The 14,858-nt window shown below is 49.7% G+C and overlaps 1 protein-coding gene and 2 long non-coding RNA genes across 3 annotated transcripts; all 3 read right to left on the reverse strand.

Annotated features, from left to right (window-relative positions):
• Positions 1-419: 419 nt before the first annotated feature.
• Positions 420-8,703, reverse strand: LOC120392832. The gene is made up of 4 exons (XR_005591803.1): positions 8,670-8,703; positions 3,299-3,384; positions 2,311-2,464; positions 420-1,506 (listed from the first exon to the last, which is right to left on the reverse strand). It is a non-coding gene; the product is annotated as an uncharacterized LOC120392832 (long non-coding RNA).
• Positions 8,704-9,726: 1,023 nt separating this feature from the next.
• LOC120392834 lies at positions 9,727-10,678 on the reverse strand. The gene is made up of 3 exons (XR_005591804.1): positions 10,637-10,678; positions 10,371-10,488; positions 9,727-9,847 (listed from the first exon to the last, which is right to left on the reverse strand). It is a non-coding gene; the product is annotated as an uncharacterized LOC120392834 (long non-coding RNA).
• LOC120392833 lies at positions 10,678-14,554 on the reverse strand. Its single transcript, XM_039517517.1, has 3 exons — positions 14,008-14,554; positions 13,182-13,612; positions 10,678-10,773 (listed from the first exon to the last, which is right to left on the reverse strand). The coding sequence occupies exons 1-3, from the start codon at positions 14,122-14,124 to the stop codon at positions 10,689-10,691; spliced, it is 633 nt and encodes a 210-aa protein (XP_039373451.1). The 5' UTR covers positions 14,125-14,554; the 3' UTR covers positions 10,678-10,688.
• Positions 14,555-14,858: the final 304 nt, after the last annotated feature.

Raw genomic sequence — 14,858 nt, forward strand, 5'->3', positions numbered from 1 at the left:
ACCCCAAGGGGCTGCTCTCTGCTTCACTGCCCCTGTTCTGCCTGGGCAGGACCCAGTGTGGCCACAGACTCCTGCCCCGGCCCTCACATTCCCTCCTCTGTCACCACAAGCTCAGGACAAATGGCCCTGGGAGGTGGGGGTCATTTCCAGTGCTCAGACAAAACCCCGGCAGGGTGGGAACGTGGGGCTGTTCTGTGCCAGCGACGGGCACGGCTGGGTCACTGGAGGAAGGGACGAGCCACGTCCCCACTGAGACTGCCCGGTCCCAGTTTGCCCAGTCCCAGCTGCTGACCCTCCTCCACTGCTGCCCCCAACTGCCATGGGACCTTCTGGCTCCATCCCCCTCCCTGCCCCTGTTCATGCAGTGTCCCTGTCCCCCAGGGCTCCCTGCTGCCTGTGTCAAAGGCAGGGCCAGGGGAATCAGCACTTTCCAGTTATTTAATTAATTTTGATTTGATTTCCCCTCAGATTTTGCCTTTTACTGTCTGATTGTTGAATATTGATGCTCCTTCCCCAAGAGATCTTGCCACACTTCTCTCCTGTTATCAAATATTCAGACTTTGCTCCATTTTCTTCCTAATGATGACAGATTGCGGTGAAATCCCTTTGGGTACCCCCCAGTCATTAGAACAACAGCAACTCCTCCCTGTTTTGGAGGGACACAACTGCCCGGGCCTTAGATTTTACATTTCTCCATCTAATTATTAAATATTAACATAAAACCTCCTCAGATTTTGCCATTGACATGGACAGTGGGGAGTGCTGGGCAATGGCATGTTAAGAGGGGGCAGGAACAGGGATAGAGTTAGAAGGTCCCTTGTTCAGCTGGGGGGGAGCAGTAGGGGAGGGGCAGGTGATTCACAGTTGGTGCTTGAGAGACCTGCGTTGGGTTCATTATTTGATAATTTGGGGGAAATGGGGCACAGTCTGCAGAGGATTTTATATCAGTATTTAATGAGCAGTTGGGAGTTTAACCTGGTCAGTCAAGGTCTGGCCAACTGCCCTGTTAGCAGCCGGGTGTTGCTGCTCCCCCATGTTCTGTTCTGTTCAGTCTGTAACCCTTCTGCCAGTTGAAGTGGGCAGCGAGAAGGGCAGGTTCAACACCTAGGGGGTTCCTTTTCAACAATGCAACCAGAACCGGCTCAAGCCCCCACCCGGGAACCTGGGGAAATTTCACTGTAACGCCTGGATGCCTCTAAGAGGCAATTCTTCCCCTCTCGCAAGCACAGAGTCCGAGGTAGAGTTTCTTTAATAAAAGTAACCTAGCAGTAATCTGAGAAAACAGTCAAGCGGTATCCATAGACATAAAAGCACGAGCAAAACACCCTTCCCAGTGTACGCTGGGCAGTGTCTTTTGCTTCAGGTTCTTGAGTCCAACTCCAAAGTTCCTGTAGTATACCCCACCCTTAACATCCCACCTCATAGTTGTTGTCCCTGGTCAGTGCAGACCCACAGTTCAGAAGTGCACCTGTTGAGTGGCTAGGCAGCAGTTCTGCAGAAAAGGACCTAGGGTTACAGTGGATGAGAAGTTGGATATGAGTCTACAGTGTTGCCAAGAAGGCTAATGGCATTTTGGGCTGTCTAAATAGGAGCATTGCCAGCAGATCGAGGGATGTGATCATTCCCCTCTATTCAGCATTACCTGTAACCAGTTTCTGAATATATTAGGCTTAGACTTGAGTGTTTTGGCTTTATTTTGCTTTTGTGGCTTACTTTGTTCTGTCTGTTATTACTTGAAACCACTTAAATCCTACTTTTATACTAAATAAAATCACTTTTGTTTATTAATAAACCCAGAGTATGCGATTAATACCTGGGGTGGGGGGGGGAGGGGGCAAACAGCTGTTCATCTCTCTCTATCAGTGTTATGGAGGGTGAACAATTTACAAATATACCCTGTATAAGCATTATACAGAGTAAAACAGATTTATTTGAGGTTTGGATCCCATTGGGAGCTGGGTGTCTGGGATGCTGAAGACAGGTAACTTGCTGAGCTGTTTTCAGTGAAGTCTACAGCTTTGGGGGTGTGGACCAGACCCTGGGTCTGTGTTGGGCAGGCTAGCATGTCTGGTCACAAGATGGGGTTCTGGGGGGCCCAGGCTGGCAGGGAAAACGGGCTCAGAGATAATTTCAGCACATCAGGTGACAGTCCCAAGGGGATCTCTGTGACCCAACCCATCACAGATCCCTTTGAACTTCTTCAAAGTCTTCTAGGGCCGAGTAACCTACATAATTTTGTGTCATCTGCCAATATACATCTCACTGTTCAGCCCAGGTTCCAAAGTGTTGATAAGCATCTGCTGTACATACCATAGCAGGATGAAGAGGTCTTCTGTGTTGGTCCTGGTTCCCTAGTCGAATGCAGAACCTGACACGAGATTTCCAAGTTTCTGCAACCATTTGTAATGTCTATTGAGGATGTACCTTCTGGTCCTGTCAGATTTCAAAGGCACTTCTTGAAAAGCTGAAACAAAGAGGAAACGGGTTGGAAGCCCCATGGTGCTGATGTAACTGGTGCCTAGGAAACCTCCCCTTCAGATGGCCATTGCCACATGCTATTAGCTACCCAAGAGTCTGGGGGCACAGAAACAACAACTCAGCTACTCCCAAAATAGCCCTGGAGAGAGAGGAGCCTCCATTTTTGCATAAGTTCCCTCTCCGCCGGCATACACATGCACACCCATACACACAGACAGTTGGGGGCACTTGTTCTTTTGGTGGAATAGGAAATTGACAGCAGCAGAGGTGTTAAACCATCAGACATTTAGGCTGAGATCCACAAAGGGATTTAGGCTCCTAATGTCTATTGAAATCCTTTGTGGCCCTGTGCCTTCATTCCTTAAGAGTTCACAGGGAAAAGTGTTTCCCATGTGCACTCATGGGTTTTCCTATGAGCTGATAACCAATCTCGGAGTGAAGTTCCTTGGCCTGCAAAGACGCCATTACAGGAGGGCAGGTGATGAATCTTTCCCTACAGAGGGTATTCGTCATCATCATCATCACCACCACCACCCTTAATAATAACCACAGCCCTTTTCAATTCTGTCAGGCCTTCCTTTAGAGACATTCCTGACCTTTATGACAACAGTCTCCCACACAGCTCTATTCTAGGAGCTAGAGATGGAATTCCCTGCTCCTGCACACATATTGTGGCACCTCGATGAAAGCTCACGTGACCATCCTTCTTCCTTAAACTCTGTCCTTAGACAGAGAGGGACACATTCAAACTGTTTTCAGGTTCTGTGCTGCACCTCTGTACTTCCCACAGAGGCACTAACACACAGAGGTATTTCCTTACCTTCATACAGGCGGGAGATGCCATCTTCATTCACTGTTTCAGACAACAAATCGCAGTAATGGTGGATAGTCTTTCCTAGGCCTGCTCTAAAATACAAGGTTAGGTCAAATTTAGCCACGTTAGGTCGATTTTATAAGTAATGTGTCTACACAACCAACCCCATTCTGACCACCTAAAGGACTCTTAAAATCAACCACTGTACTCCTCCCTGATGAGGGAAGTAGCAAAAATCAAGCTTCCTGGTTGAATCTGCAGTACTGTAGATTCAGTACTGTGCAATTTGATGGTATTGGCCTCCAGGAGCTATCCCAGAGTGCTCCAGTGTGACTGTTCTGGAGAGCACTTTCAACCTGATGCACTAGACAGGTACACAGGAAAAGCACCAAAACTTTTGAATTTCATTTCCTGTTTGGTCAGCATGGCGAGCTCAGCAGAACAGGTGACCATGCAGTCCCAGAATCACAAACGAGCTCCAGTGTGAAGCAAACGGGAGACACTGGATCTGATTGTTGTATGGGGAGAAGAATCTGTGCAGGCAGAACTCTGATCAAGCAGAAGAAATGTTGATATATATGCCAAAATCACACAGGGCATGGTGGAAAGAGTCCACACCAGGGGGACACAGCAGTTCCATATGAAAATTTAGGAGCTCAGGCAAGCCTACAAAAAGACAAAGGAGGCAAATGGTCACCTGGTCAGAGCCACAGACATGCCGCTTCTATGATCAGCTGCATGCCATTCTGGGGGTCCTTACTCTACCCACCACTGTTTGTGGACACCTGCAAGGTGGCAGCCTCAGTGCGACACGGAAGAGGATTTTGTGGATGAGGAAGAGGAGGAGGAGGAGAATGCCCAGCAGGCAAGTGGAGAATCCATTCTCCGCAGCAGCCAGAACCTTTCCTCACCCTGGAGCCAATACCCTCCCAGGGCGAATTGTTCCCGGACCCTGAAGGCGGAGAAGGCACCACCTAACTACACTACAGTGATTAAAAGCAACTGTGTTTAATGTTTGATTTGCCCTGAACAATTGGGATGCATTCACAGCCAGTAAAGCTATTGGAAAAGTCTTTAACATGTCTGGGGATGGAGCGGAAATCCTCCAGGAATATCTCCACGAAGCTCTCCTGGAGGTACTCTGAAAGCCTTTATGAAGGTTTCTGGGGAGGACTGCCTTATTTCGTCCTCCACGGTAGGTCACTTTACCACATCAAGCCAGTAGCAAGTAGTCTGGAATCATTGCAGCACAAAGCATGGCAGCGAATGGTCCTGGGTTTTGGTCACATTCATGCAACATTCAGTCTTTATCTTTCTGTGTCAGCCTCAGGAGAGTGATATCATTCATGGTCACCTGGTTGAAATAGGGGAATTTTGGTAAGGGAACAGTAATCCCCTCTGTTTGGTGATCCCCAGCACATTAGACCCCAGTCATGCTGGGCTGTTTGCACTTGGCTAAAAGGGATCATCCTGGAGAATATTCATGCAGGGGATCGGGGGGAGGGGTGTGCTGCACATTTACCCCAAAACCACAGCCCCTCCTTTTAAACAGCAAACCCAACCGGCATTGGTTGCTATGGGAAAGGAGGGTACTGCAGTTTGAAACCATTCCCACATGTCATGAACGTGGAAGAAGCCAACCCTGCGTACCCTTTGGCTTACCATGGCTGCCTGGAAACCGAATTCTGTTGCCCAGCTGTGTGTGATGTGTCACCATACCGGCAGGCACTCAATATAAAAGACAAAGTGCGACCTTGTACCTAAAACACATATGCTGTCTGCTGTGAATTGCTTGATTCACTGTGAAAGAGTCTCTTTGTTCTCAGAAATGTATCTTCTTAAATTCTACTCTCCCTTTCCCCACCCTGCAGCTCCAAATGTTTCTATGCTCCTGTATCAACTTCATCCCTGAGGTTATCGCAGATTAGAAGGCGGAAAAAAACGCACTAGTGATGACATTTTCAGAGCTCACACAGTTCTCCCGCACTGATAGGACACAGCTGAATGCATGGAGGCATTCAGTGGCAAAGGCCAGGAAAGCATACAGTGAGCGTTATCGAACACGCAGGAGGAGATGCTGAGGCTAATGCGGAGCAAACGGACATGATGAGGCGTCTGGTGGAGCTGCAGGACAGGCAACTAGACTTCAGAACCCTGCTGCATCCATTGCCCTCCTTGCCAAGTTCCAGATCCTCCTCACCCAGATGCCCAAGAACACAGGGGTGGGGAGGCTCCGGGCACCAAGCTGCTCAACTCCAGGGGATGGCCCAAGCAACAGAAGGCTGTCATTCAAACAGCCTTGATTTATACTGTGGCTACAATAAGCACTGTGACCTTGTCCTACCCTCCTATCCCACCCGACTAGGCTACCTTTTACTAGTCAGCGTTGTCAGAGATCTTTTTTTTTTTAAATGAATAAAGAATGAATGGATTCAGAACAATAGAGACTTTATTTCCTGTGCCAGCTGTGGTCGAAGAGGGGGAGGGGGATTGGCTTACAGGGAAGCACATTCACCAAAGGAGGCAGCTTCACATCAAGGACAAACACACACAACTGTCACACCGTAGCCTGGTCAGTCATGAAACTGGTTTTCAAAGCCTCTCTGATGCATAGCATGCCTTGGTGTGCTTTTCTAATTGCCCTGGTGTCTGGCTGTTCAAAATTGGCCGCCAGGAGATTTGCCTTAACCTCCCACCCTGCCATAAACATCTCCCCCTTACTCTCACAGATATTATGGAGCACACAGCAAGCAGCAATAACAGGAATATTGCTTTCGCTGAGGTCTAACCTACCCAGCAAACAACGTCAGTGCCCCTTTAAACGTCCAAAGGCACATTCTACCACCATTCTGTACTTGCTCAGGCTACAGTTGAACTGCTCCTTACTACTGTCCAGGCTGCCTATGTACGGCTTCATGAGCCATGGGAGCAAGCGGTAGGCTGGGTCCCCAAGGATAACTATTGGCATTTCAACATCCCCAATGGTAATTTTCTGATCTGGGAAGAAAGTCCCTTCTTGCAGTTTTCTAACAGCACGGAGTTCCAAAAGATGTGAGCATCATGCACCTTCCCGACCGTCCCACGTTGATATCGGTGAAATGGCCCTTGTGACCCACTAGTGCTTGCAACACCATAGAGAAGTACCCCTTGTGGTTTATGTACTTTGGCAAGGTGGCCTGGTGCCAAGATAGGGATACGTGTTCCCTCTGTCGCCCCATCACAGTTAGGGAACCCCACTGAAGCAAAGCCATCTACTATGACCTGCACATTTCCAAGAGTCACTTCCCTTGTTAACAGAAGGTTATTGATTGCCTTGGCTACTTGGATCACAGCAGCCCCCACGGTAGTTTTACACACACACACACACACACACACACACACACACACACTTTTAAGATTCTGGTGCTGTCGGAGGGAACAGAGCAAATTGATTCCCGACTGACCGGTAGCAGACAGGTGTTGCAAGCTTCCACAGGGATATCGCCACTCGCTTCTCAACTGTCAGAGCAGGTCTCATCTTGGTATTCCTGCACTTCAGGGTGGAAAAAGCAACTCACAAAGTTCCATGAAAGTGGCCTTACACATGCGAAAGTTTCGCAGCCAATGGGAATCATCCCATACCTGCAACACTATGCAGTCCAAGCAGTCTGTGCTTGTTTGCAAGACCTAGAATCGGTGTTCCACTGTATCAATATGCCCCAATGCCGCCATGATATCCCAATCGCCACATCCTGTGCTTTCAGGAACATCTGTGTCCATGTCCTCCTCACAATCTTCCTTATGCTGGTGGCTCCTAGCTAGGCTCTGCACATACTGCAGGATAATGCGCGAGGTGGTTACAATGCTCACAAAAGCCGTGTGCAGTGGAGCGGGCTCCATGGTATCTGCCATGGCATCTGCACAGATAACCCAGGAAAAAAGGTGCGAAATGATTGTTTGCTGTTGCTTTCAAAGAGGGAGGGAGGGGAGACTGACAGCATGTACCCAAAACCACACACAACGATGTTTTTGCCTCATCAGGCATTGGGAGCTTAACGCAGAATTCCAATGGGCAGCGGGACTGTGGGATAGCAACCTCTGTGCACCACTCCATGAGTCAATACTAGCCAGGGTACTGAGGACGCACTGCACCAACCTAATGCGCTTAGTGGGGACAAGCATGATTGACTGTATAAAATTGGTTGCTAAAGCTCAACTTCTATAAAATCCACTGAATTTCGTAGTGCAGACACGCCCTAGACATACCATGGATCTCATTACTTTTCAAATCCTTCGCTGAAAACTGCTAAAGATGCAGCCATTGCCCCAAGACAGCCCTTGGGAAATTAAATACATTCCTTACATCTGTTCACAAAGCACATTAGATAAAACATCAGGGGCCCAGAAGATACTGAGAGGCTGATTTCCAAAGAAGCTTGAATTACATCATGCTGGCTTCCCTAGGTGCAGCCAAAATGTAGTTGTGGGCAGGGGACATTGGTGCAGTCATACAGCTAAGTTGCTCCCTTCACACACGCACACACAGTGTTAAGATTCTGGTGCTGTCGGAGGGAACAGAGCAGCAGTCTAGAAAAGGGCTTTGAAGGAAGCAAGTCAAAAGCTCAAGTGAAGTTGCTCTGATTACCAATGAACAGGGCTGCAGAATGTCTGATTGTTGTCTGTGAGCTTTCCAGGTACTCTAAGGCGTGGAACAGGAATTTGGGGATGTGGCTCTGTCATAGGTCTCACCCCCACTTGGAGCTGTTGGGATCCAATGTGGGACCTGCATGTATCCCCCCACCCTAAAATCCTAGGGTAGGTCTCCTTCTCGCTGCCACCAGTCAGGTTAAAGTGTCTGACACACTGCCTGTCCCCCAAGCTTCCCCTGGGGAACCCAGATTCAAACCCCTTGAATCTCACCAGAGAGAGAGAAACAGCCAGTTCCCCTCCCCGCTTCCCCCTCTCCAGCCTGCTCCGGAGAGAGAGATACCTTGATCCAAACTCCTTGAATCTACACACAGGGAAGCAGCCCACTTCCCCCCTCCCTCTCTCCTAGCCACTCTGGAGAGAGACACACCGATTCAACTTTGTGAATCACCCGTAGGAGGAACTCACTCTTACCCCCTACACTTCCCTTGAATCTCCACAAGAGGAGGAATTAACCAAGTTTTAAAAAGAAAAGACTTTATTAAAAAATAAAAAGAAAGTAACTTGTCTCTGTAATCCAAGATAGAACAATACAGGTTCTAAACTTATCAATCTCTGGAGAGAATTCCTCCCCTTTCTCAGTAAAAGCAATATCAGCAAACAGGAATAAAGAATTTCCTTTAGCAAACACACAATTGCAAATGTAGAAATCAAATTATAAGACTAATTCGCCTTTCTAATTAATACTCACTATTAAATAGTAGAAACTACTCCAGGAGAACTTGAGACATGACTGACCTCTCTTAGATCCAAAGAGAGCTCTAACAAAGAACACAGACAAAGGCTTCCTCCACAGAGATTTGAAAAATCTTGTCTCTGATTGGTCCTCTGGTCAGGTGGTCATCAGGTACTGCATGTTAACCCTTTACAGGTAAAAGGGACCTGAACCCTTAACTATCTGTTTATGACAGGCTCTTGTTCTGCATCTAGGAAGAAAGAAGGAAGAAATGCACAATATACAAATGAAATGTTCTCCCACAGCGACTAGTCCAGGGAAGCCAAAGCATAGAGCCAGGCATGGCAACAGCCAGTATGAGCCCATGCACCACAGTAGCACCTCTCTGGAGTTACTATTGTGTTCTCCAGAACCTCAGCTTTCATTTTCAAAAACAAAAGTTTGCAGGTCTGACAGTTGTGGAGAAAAATTTAAAAATGTGAAGAGATTGTAACTCCTGCAGAAATGAACCAGCAGAGAACCTGGAATAGAGTCCTGCCACCCAACCGAAGCAGATGGGACCTGGCTACAGGGGTCAGCTCCAGGTGGAAAACAACCGACCCTCTCAGGCTTGGGTCAGCCAGCTGCAGAGGGAGCGAAGGAGTCACAGCGTTTCTAACTCCACAGCGCCTGCAGTGCAGCGGGGCCGCAGACAGCAGCAGCGGGTACACAGCCGATGTGCCGACCGCACAGGCAACGGAGCAGAGTCCGCACAGGCAGGACACAGAGGCAGGAGAAAAATTTAAAAATGTGAAGAGATTGTAACTCCTGCAGAAATGAACCAGCAGAGAACCTGAATAGAGTCCTGCCACCCAACTGAAGCAGATGGGACCTGGCTACAGGGGTCAGCTCCAGGTGGGAAAACAGGCTTGGGTCAGCCAGCTGCAGAGGGAGTGAAGGAGTCACAGAGTTTCTAACTCCACAGCAAGGCTTGTGTGGGGATCTCACTCATTTCTGAGCTATTCGATAGACATCGGCTTCCTTGGTCCCCGGACAATCCATGCCTCTCACTTTTTCTGGCTGAAGCACACACTGCCAAGGCCCCGTAGACTGAGCCTGCGTATGATGGGATTTGTGTCTTTGATCTACTCCATGAACTGCGCCCGGAGGTCTGATTTTGTCACTGTCGTGGCAATAGAAGCACTCTGAAGAAACTGAAAAGAGCCAAATCAAGATCTGGATGAGGAGCAGAGATCTTACTGTGGAGTCTGTTCCTGACACTCATCTTTACCAAATGGCCACTTACTCCCATACAAAGTCTCTGGTGTGTAGGGAGCCAGGTGCTGCTCTTTCAGTTGGTTCAGAACTTAGACTAATACACAAGTCACAAATAAACCCCAGGAAAGGGGGAATCTCCAGGCCCCACTGAGTGCCATGGAGCGACCCCTGGGGCAGAAGAAAAGCAGAACCCCAGGAAAAGGTGAGGAGAGAAGCATGGCCTTGGGGCACCGGAGAAACATCTCCTCTTGTCACATGATCCCACCTAGGCACATCCAGCCAGGAGCGATCTCACCCTGTCTCTCCCTCCCTCTCTGTGCCATGCCCCACCACCATCCATGTGCGGAGAGGAGCTAGCTGGCTGGAAGGCTGCTGAGCTGCTGACAATGTGCCCAGAGCTTACTGGCCTGAGCTGCTCTCCAGAAAGCCCACTTGTGCCTGTCAACTAATGAATCTCACCTCAGTGCAGAAAGTCATGGCGATATTTCTCTGCTCCTCCTCCTTCTCACTCTGGACAATGCTGACGGCCTCTCTGAAAGCTGCAGGGAGCTGAGGGTTCTCAAACTCGATCATGGCTCTGGAACATAGAGCAGAAAGTCCCTTGTGGTTATCAAAGGGGAGAGAGAGTTCCTCTCTAGTTGCTGGGCTGAGATGGCAGCCTGGAACAGAGGAATATTTCACATGGAAATCCCATTCCCAATGAAGAGGAACCTTTGGGCTCCTACCTTGCAATCACGCCAACACCCTGCGAGTAGTAATTGCGGAGGCTATCATGTCTCAACTCTGCTGTAACTGGATGCCAGCAAATTCCTTCCAGTCTCCAGGCATGGAAAAAAGAGTCTTCACAGCCTCCACCGATGTGCTAAAGACAAAAAATACCAGTGTCAGGTAAAGAGATCAGCCCCAAGCATGGCAAATCTGCACATGCCCTGGCACACACAGTATGGACAGCAGGAGCTAGCCTCCCAAGGATAGATCTAGTGTGATATCATGGTGCTTCCCTGCCCAATGGGCCCTGTCGACACTGCAGTTCCATTGAGTTTGTAACCAGTTAGTGACACTGTAGCTTCTGAAGATGGTTGATGTCATCACTCAATGCGGTTGAATACTTGATTCTTTACTGTGACAGGTAACAGGACTCAAGCAGGCATGTGGGGCCAGATCCTTAGTTGGCATAAGCGAGCAAAGCTGTGTCAGTTTACACCACCTGAGGTGTCTTCTGGCGCTCTCTTTTTCCCATGTAGATGGAGGCCCCTAACTGTGCCTACAGAACCAGTTGAACTGGTCCTCTTCCTCCTGTTTACCTGTGACACTGACATCCTGCGGTGCCTGGTCCCATGTGCTGCTGGTGTGGCTCTGTCCACGTTCTGGGACAGAGGCCCACAGATTTGCTCAGGGGTCCTTGGCAAGTGCAGATCCATCACATACTGCACTTGCCTGATGCAGAGGATGAGCATCTAGGGATACATTTCCAGGATGGCTTCTCGGTATCCCCATAGGAAAAGGACCTCGTAAATGGTCCTCATTGCCTGGAGGGGGGGAAGAATTTCACTCAACTATCCCAGTCTGCCATCTGCCCCCCTTGCCACTCGCCATTGTCCTTTGTCATGTCTCAATTCCTCCAGTGTATTACAAAATAAGATTGGCTCTCAGAGCGGAGGAGACATATGAAGGCTCCTGAACCTTCACCCACTCCTGGAAGCAGGATGGAGCCCTGTGGAAAGATCAGAAGAGTTTGGATGATGTTATTCCCCGTTCTTTCTCTTAATGCTGCAGACTCTGTGCTTTGGCTTTCCAGCCATGACTGGACAGGCTGAAACCATCCAGAGTAGATCCGTTCTCATAGGCCCAGTATTTCTGGCCCAGTCAAAAGTGGTGGACATCTCATGATCCCGTGCTGGGAAGATTTCTAGGCAAAATTTACAGAGACAGAAACCTGGATACTTCCAAGACACACCCCAACTGCACCTGCTCACTAAAGGGCCACCTAGAGCTGAAGGCAACTGAGCCAGGGTACCAGCAGAGAAACCACTTAAGATCTGGTTTCAGAGTGGTAGCAAAACGTTTTGTATCAGCAAAACAAGGAGTCCTTGTGGCACCTTAGAAACTAACACATTTATTTGGGAATAAGCTCCGTGTGCTAAAAATCTAATGTCCCCCTGCTGATACTCACACTTTCTTGTCAACTGTTTTAAATGGGCCACCTTGTTTACACTGGCTTCATTAGCACTACAAAAATGCTTTCCACCCCTTCTTGGTGGATGCTTCCACCCCTTGTTGAGATTAGCCCACTTCCACCTTAATTGAATTGGCTGGTTAGCACTGACCCCCCGCACTTGGTAAGGCAACTCCCATCTTTTCATACGCTGTGTATTTATACCTCCCTACTGTCTGTTACACTCCATGCATCTGATGAAAGCATGCACGAAAGCTTATGCCCATATAAATTTGTTAGTCTCTAAGGTGACACAAGGACTCCTCGTTGTTTTTGTATTCTGTGTTGTAATTGAAATCAATATATTTGAAAGTATAAAAAAATTCAAAAGTATTGATAATACATGTAACCTGGTATTCTATTATTGTTTAACAGTGCGATCAAAAGGCCATTAATTGACAGCCCTAGTTATTGGCTTTGGATGGAGCCCAACGGGAAATCAGTAGAAATTCTTTCCCAAACACTCACCCACTGTCCTTCTGAGCTCAGAGCTGCCAAGGGGCCGGATGACATCCAGCGCCCCGTGAATACTGGCTGAATGCCCTCACATGGATAAGGAGAGTCCTTTTATCCCCCGTTTGTGACAATAGAGACCAACCCCCTGCTGGCTGACAGGGCACATGCAGCAGATCTGGGCGGTGTTGGCAAGGAGCGGTACCGCAGTGCCGGTCCTTGGAGACGTTCTCTGCTTAGGAGAGTGCACGGTGTGAGCTCTCACCGTGCAACCCCCACGCTGCAGTAGTTACTTTCTGCAATCACAGCCCTGATGGAATCACATGGCACAGCCCTGGAGGGGGAAATGCCCAAGAAACCCACCACAGGAGCATTTAACCTCAGAAAGGGGAACTGCCCAGACGTGAGCAGGCTCGTTAAATGGAAATTAAAAGCAACATGCCAGGGTGAAATGCCAGCCAAGCGCACGGAGACTGTTTAAAAACACTGTACTAGAGGCTCACACTAAATGTACACCGCAAACAAAAAACAAACCTGCAAGGATAAAAATGCCCCATGGCTAAACAGCCGAGTAAAAGAGGCACTTAGAGGCCAAAAGGCACCTTTCAATATTGACACCCGACTGTGCAGCCCGGGGGTTCTCCCCCAGGAGTTCTCCTGCTCCTTCGTTGTCACCGCAGGCAAGAGTCTGGCAGTGGGAATGGAGAGGGGGTGTCTGCAGGCAGAGCCTTCCATGGCTACCTGAATGGGAGCCTGGCAGGCTTGTGCCCGTGATGGTGAAGGGCCCAGATTCAATCCCCATCCGTGCCCATGGTGTCTCCGTGTGGCCATGGGTTCCCTTACCCATCACCGCAGGCTGTTCAGTAGGTGGAGGAGAACCTGGCCATGGAAGAGGCAGCGTCTCTGGACTGAGCAGCACCGGAGCTGGGGGAGCCAGGCAGGAGCTTCTGGTACGGGAGGTTTCACGTGCGGTCCATGGAGCTGGAGAGGACAGAGCTGGGCCCAGAGTCCTGGGGCAGCTCTCAGTTAGTTCCTGTAAGACCCAAAGGAGAATGTCAGATTCAGGCCCTACTGACCCCTGGGCACTTCCCAGAGAGGCTGCCCAGACACAGCCAGCAGGATCCTCTGGCAACACAGCTGGGCCCTGTCCTCCTGATTCCTTCCTTCCTTCCCACTTGGCCCAGCCTCTCACAGCTGCCCCTACCTTTCTACCGCCAGCCTCGCCTTACCCCCAATCCCACGATTCCCACCTACCCCCAGCGCTACGCCCAGAATTTCCCTTGGCTGCTGCCCAGTCCTCAGCCCCAGGAATCCCTGCTCTTGCTGTCCTCTCCAGTGCCACCGATCTGCTTCCCTGCCAAGGGAGCCCCCTCCTTGTCCAAGGTCTCCTGCCCTCCCGCCAGGTCCCCACAGCCGTCTCTCACTCACTGCTGTCTTCTCCGCCAGGGCCGCTTTGGAGCAGGGCCATTCCAGGCTGTCCAGCCACCCTTCTGTGCGGTGAAGCACATCGGAGCGGGGGGGGGGAGGGGGGAGACGATGGTTCATAGAGTTTCATAGAGCTTAAGGCCAGAAGGTACCATTGGATCATCTCATCTGATCTCCTGAATGTTCCAGGCCATTAAATTTCACCCACCTACAATTTGAGTCTCTCACTGTAGGTCATTTTCTCCAGCTCTCAGATCATTTGTGTGACTCTTTTCTGCACCCTCTCCAATTTAACACCATCCTTTAAAAACACAGACACCAGAACTGGACGTCACCATTCCATTATCTCTCTCACCAATGCTATAGAGAGAGGTAAGATCCCCTCCTTGCTCCTACTCATTACTTCCCTATTTATGCATCTGGGCAAGGGGGACCTGGCCATGGAGGTGGAGGAGGACTTGGCTTTGCCCTCCTCATCCTCTTCCTCATCCAAGTCATCCTCTTCCGCTTTCTTCTCCATGACGACATGCTCCATTCCCATGGCCCGGTCCTCCCCTCCTCCACTTCCTCCTCTATGGTCAGGTCCTCCTGGACAGGTTCTCCTCCTCCTTTCCTCCTTCTCGTCCTCCTCTCTGGCCAGGTCCTCTTGCTCCTCCTCCTCCAGGGCTAGGTCCATCTCCTTCTCTTCTTCATCCCCCTGCATTGGCACATCCTCGTCCTCCTCTGTTCCTGGGTCCTCCTAGTCTATAGCCAGGTCCTCTACCTCCTCTTCCGCCTCTTCTTCCCCCTGCATGGCCACATCCTCCTCCTTCTCCTCTGTGACCAGGTCCTCTTCCTCCTGCTCATTCTCCGCC

Source organism: Mauremys reevesii, unplaced genomic scaffold (genome assembly GCF_016161935.1).
Source record: "Mauremys reevesii isolate NIE-2019 unplaced genomic scaffold, ASM1616193v1 Contig119, whole genome shotgun sequence".
Lineage (NCBI taxonomy): Eukaryota > Metazoa > Chordata > Testudines > Geoemydidae > Mauremys > Mauremys reevesii.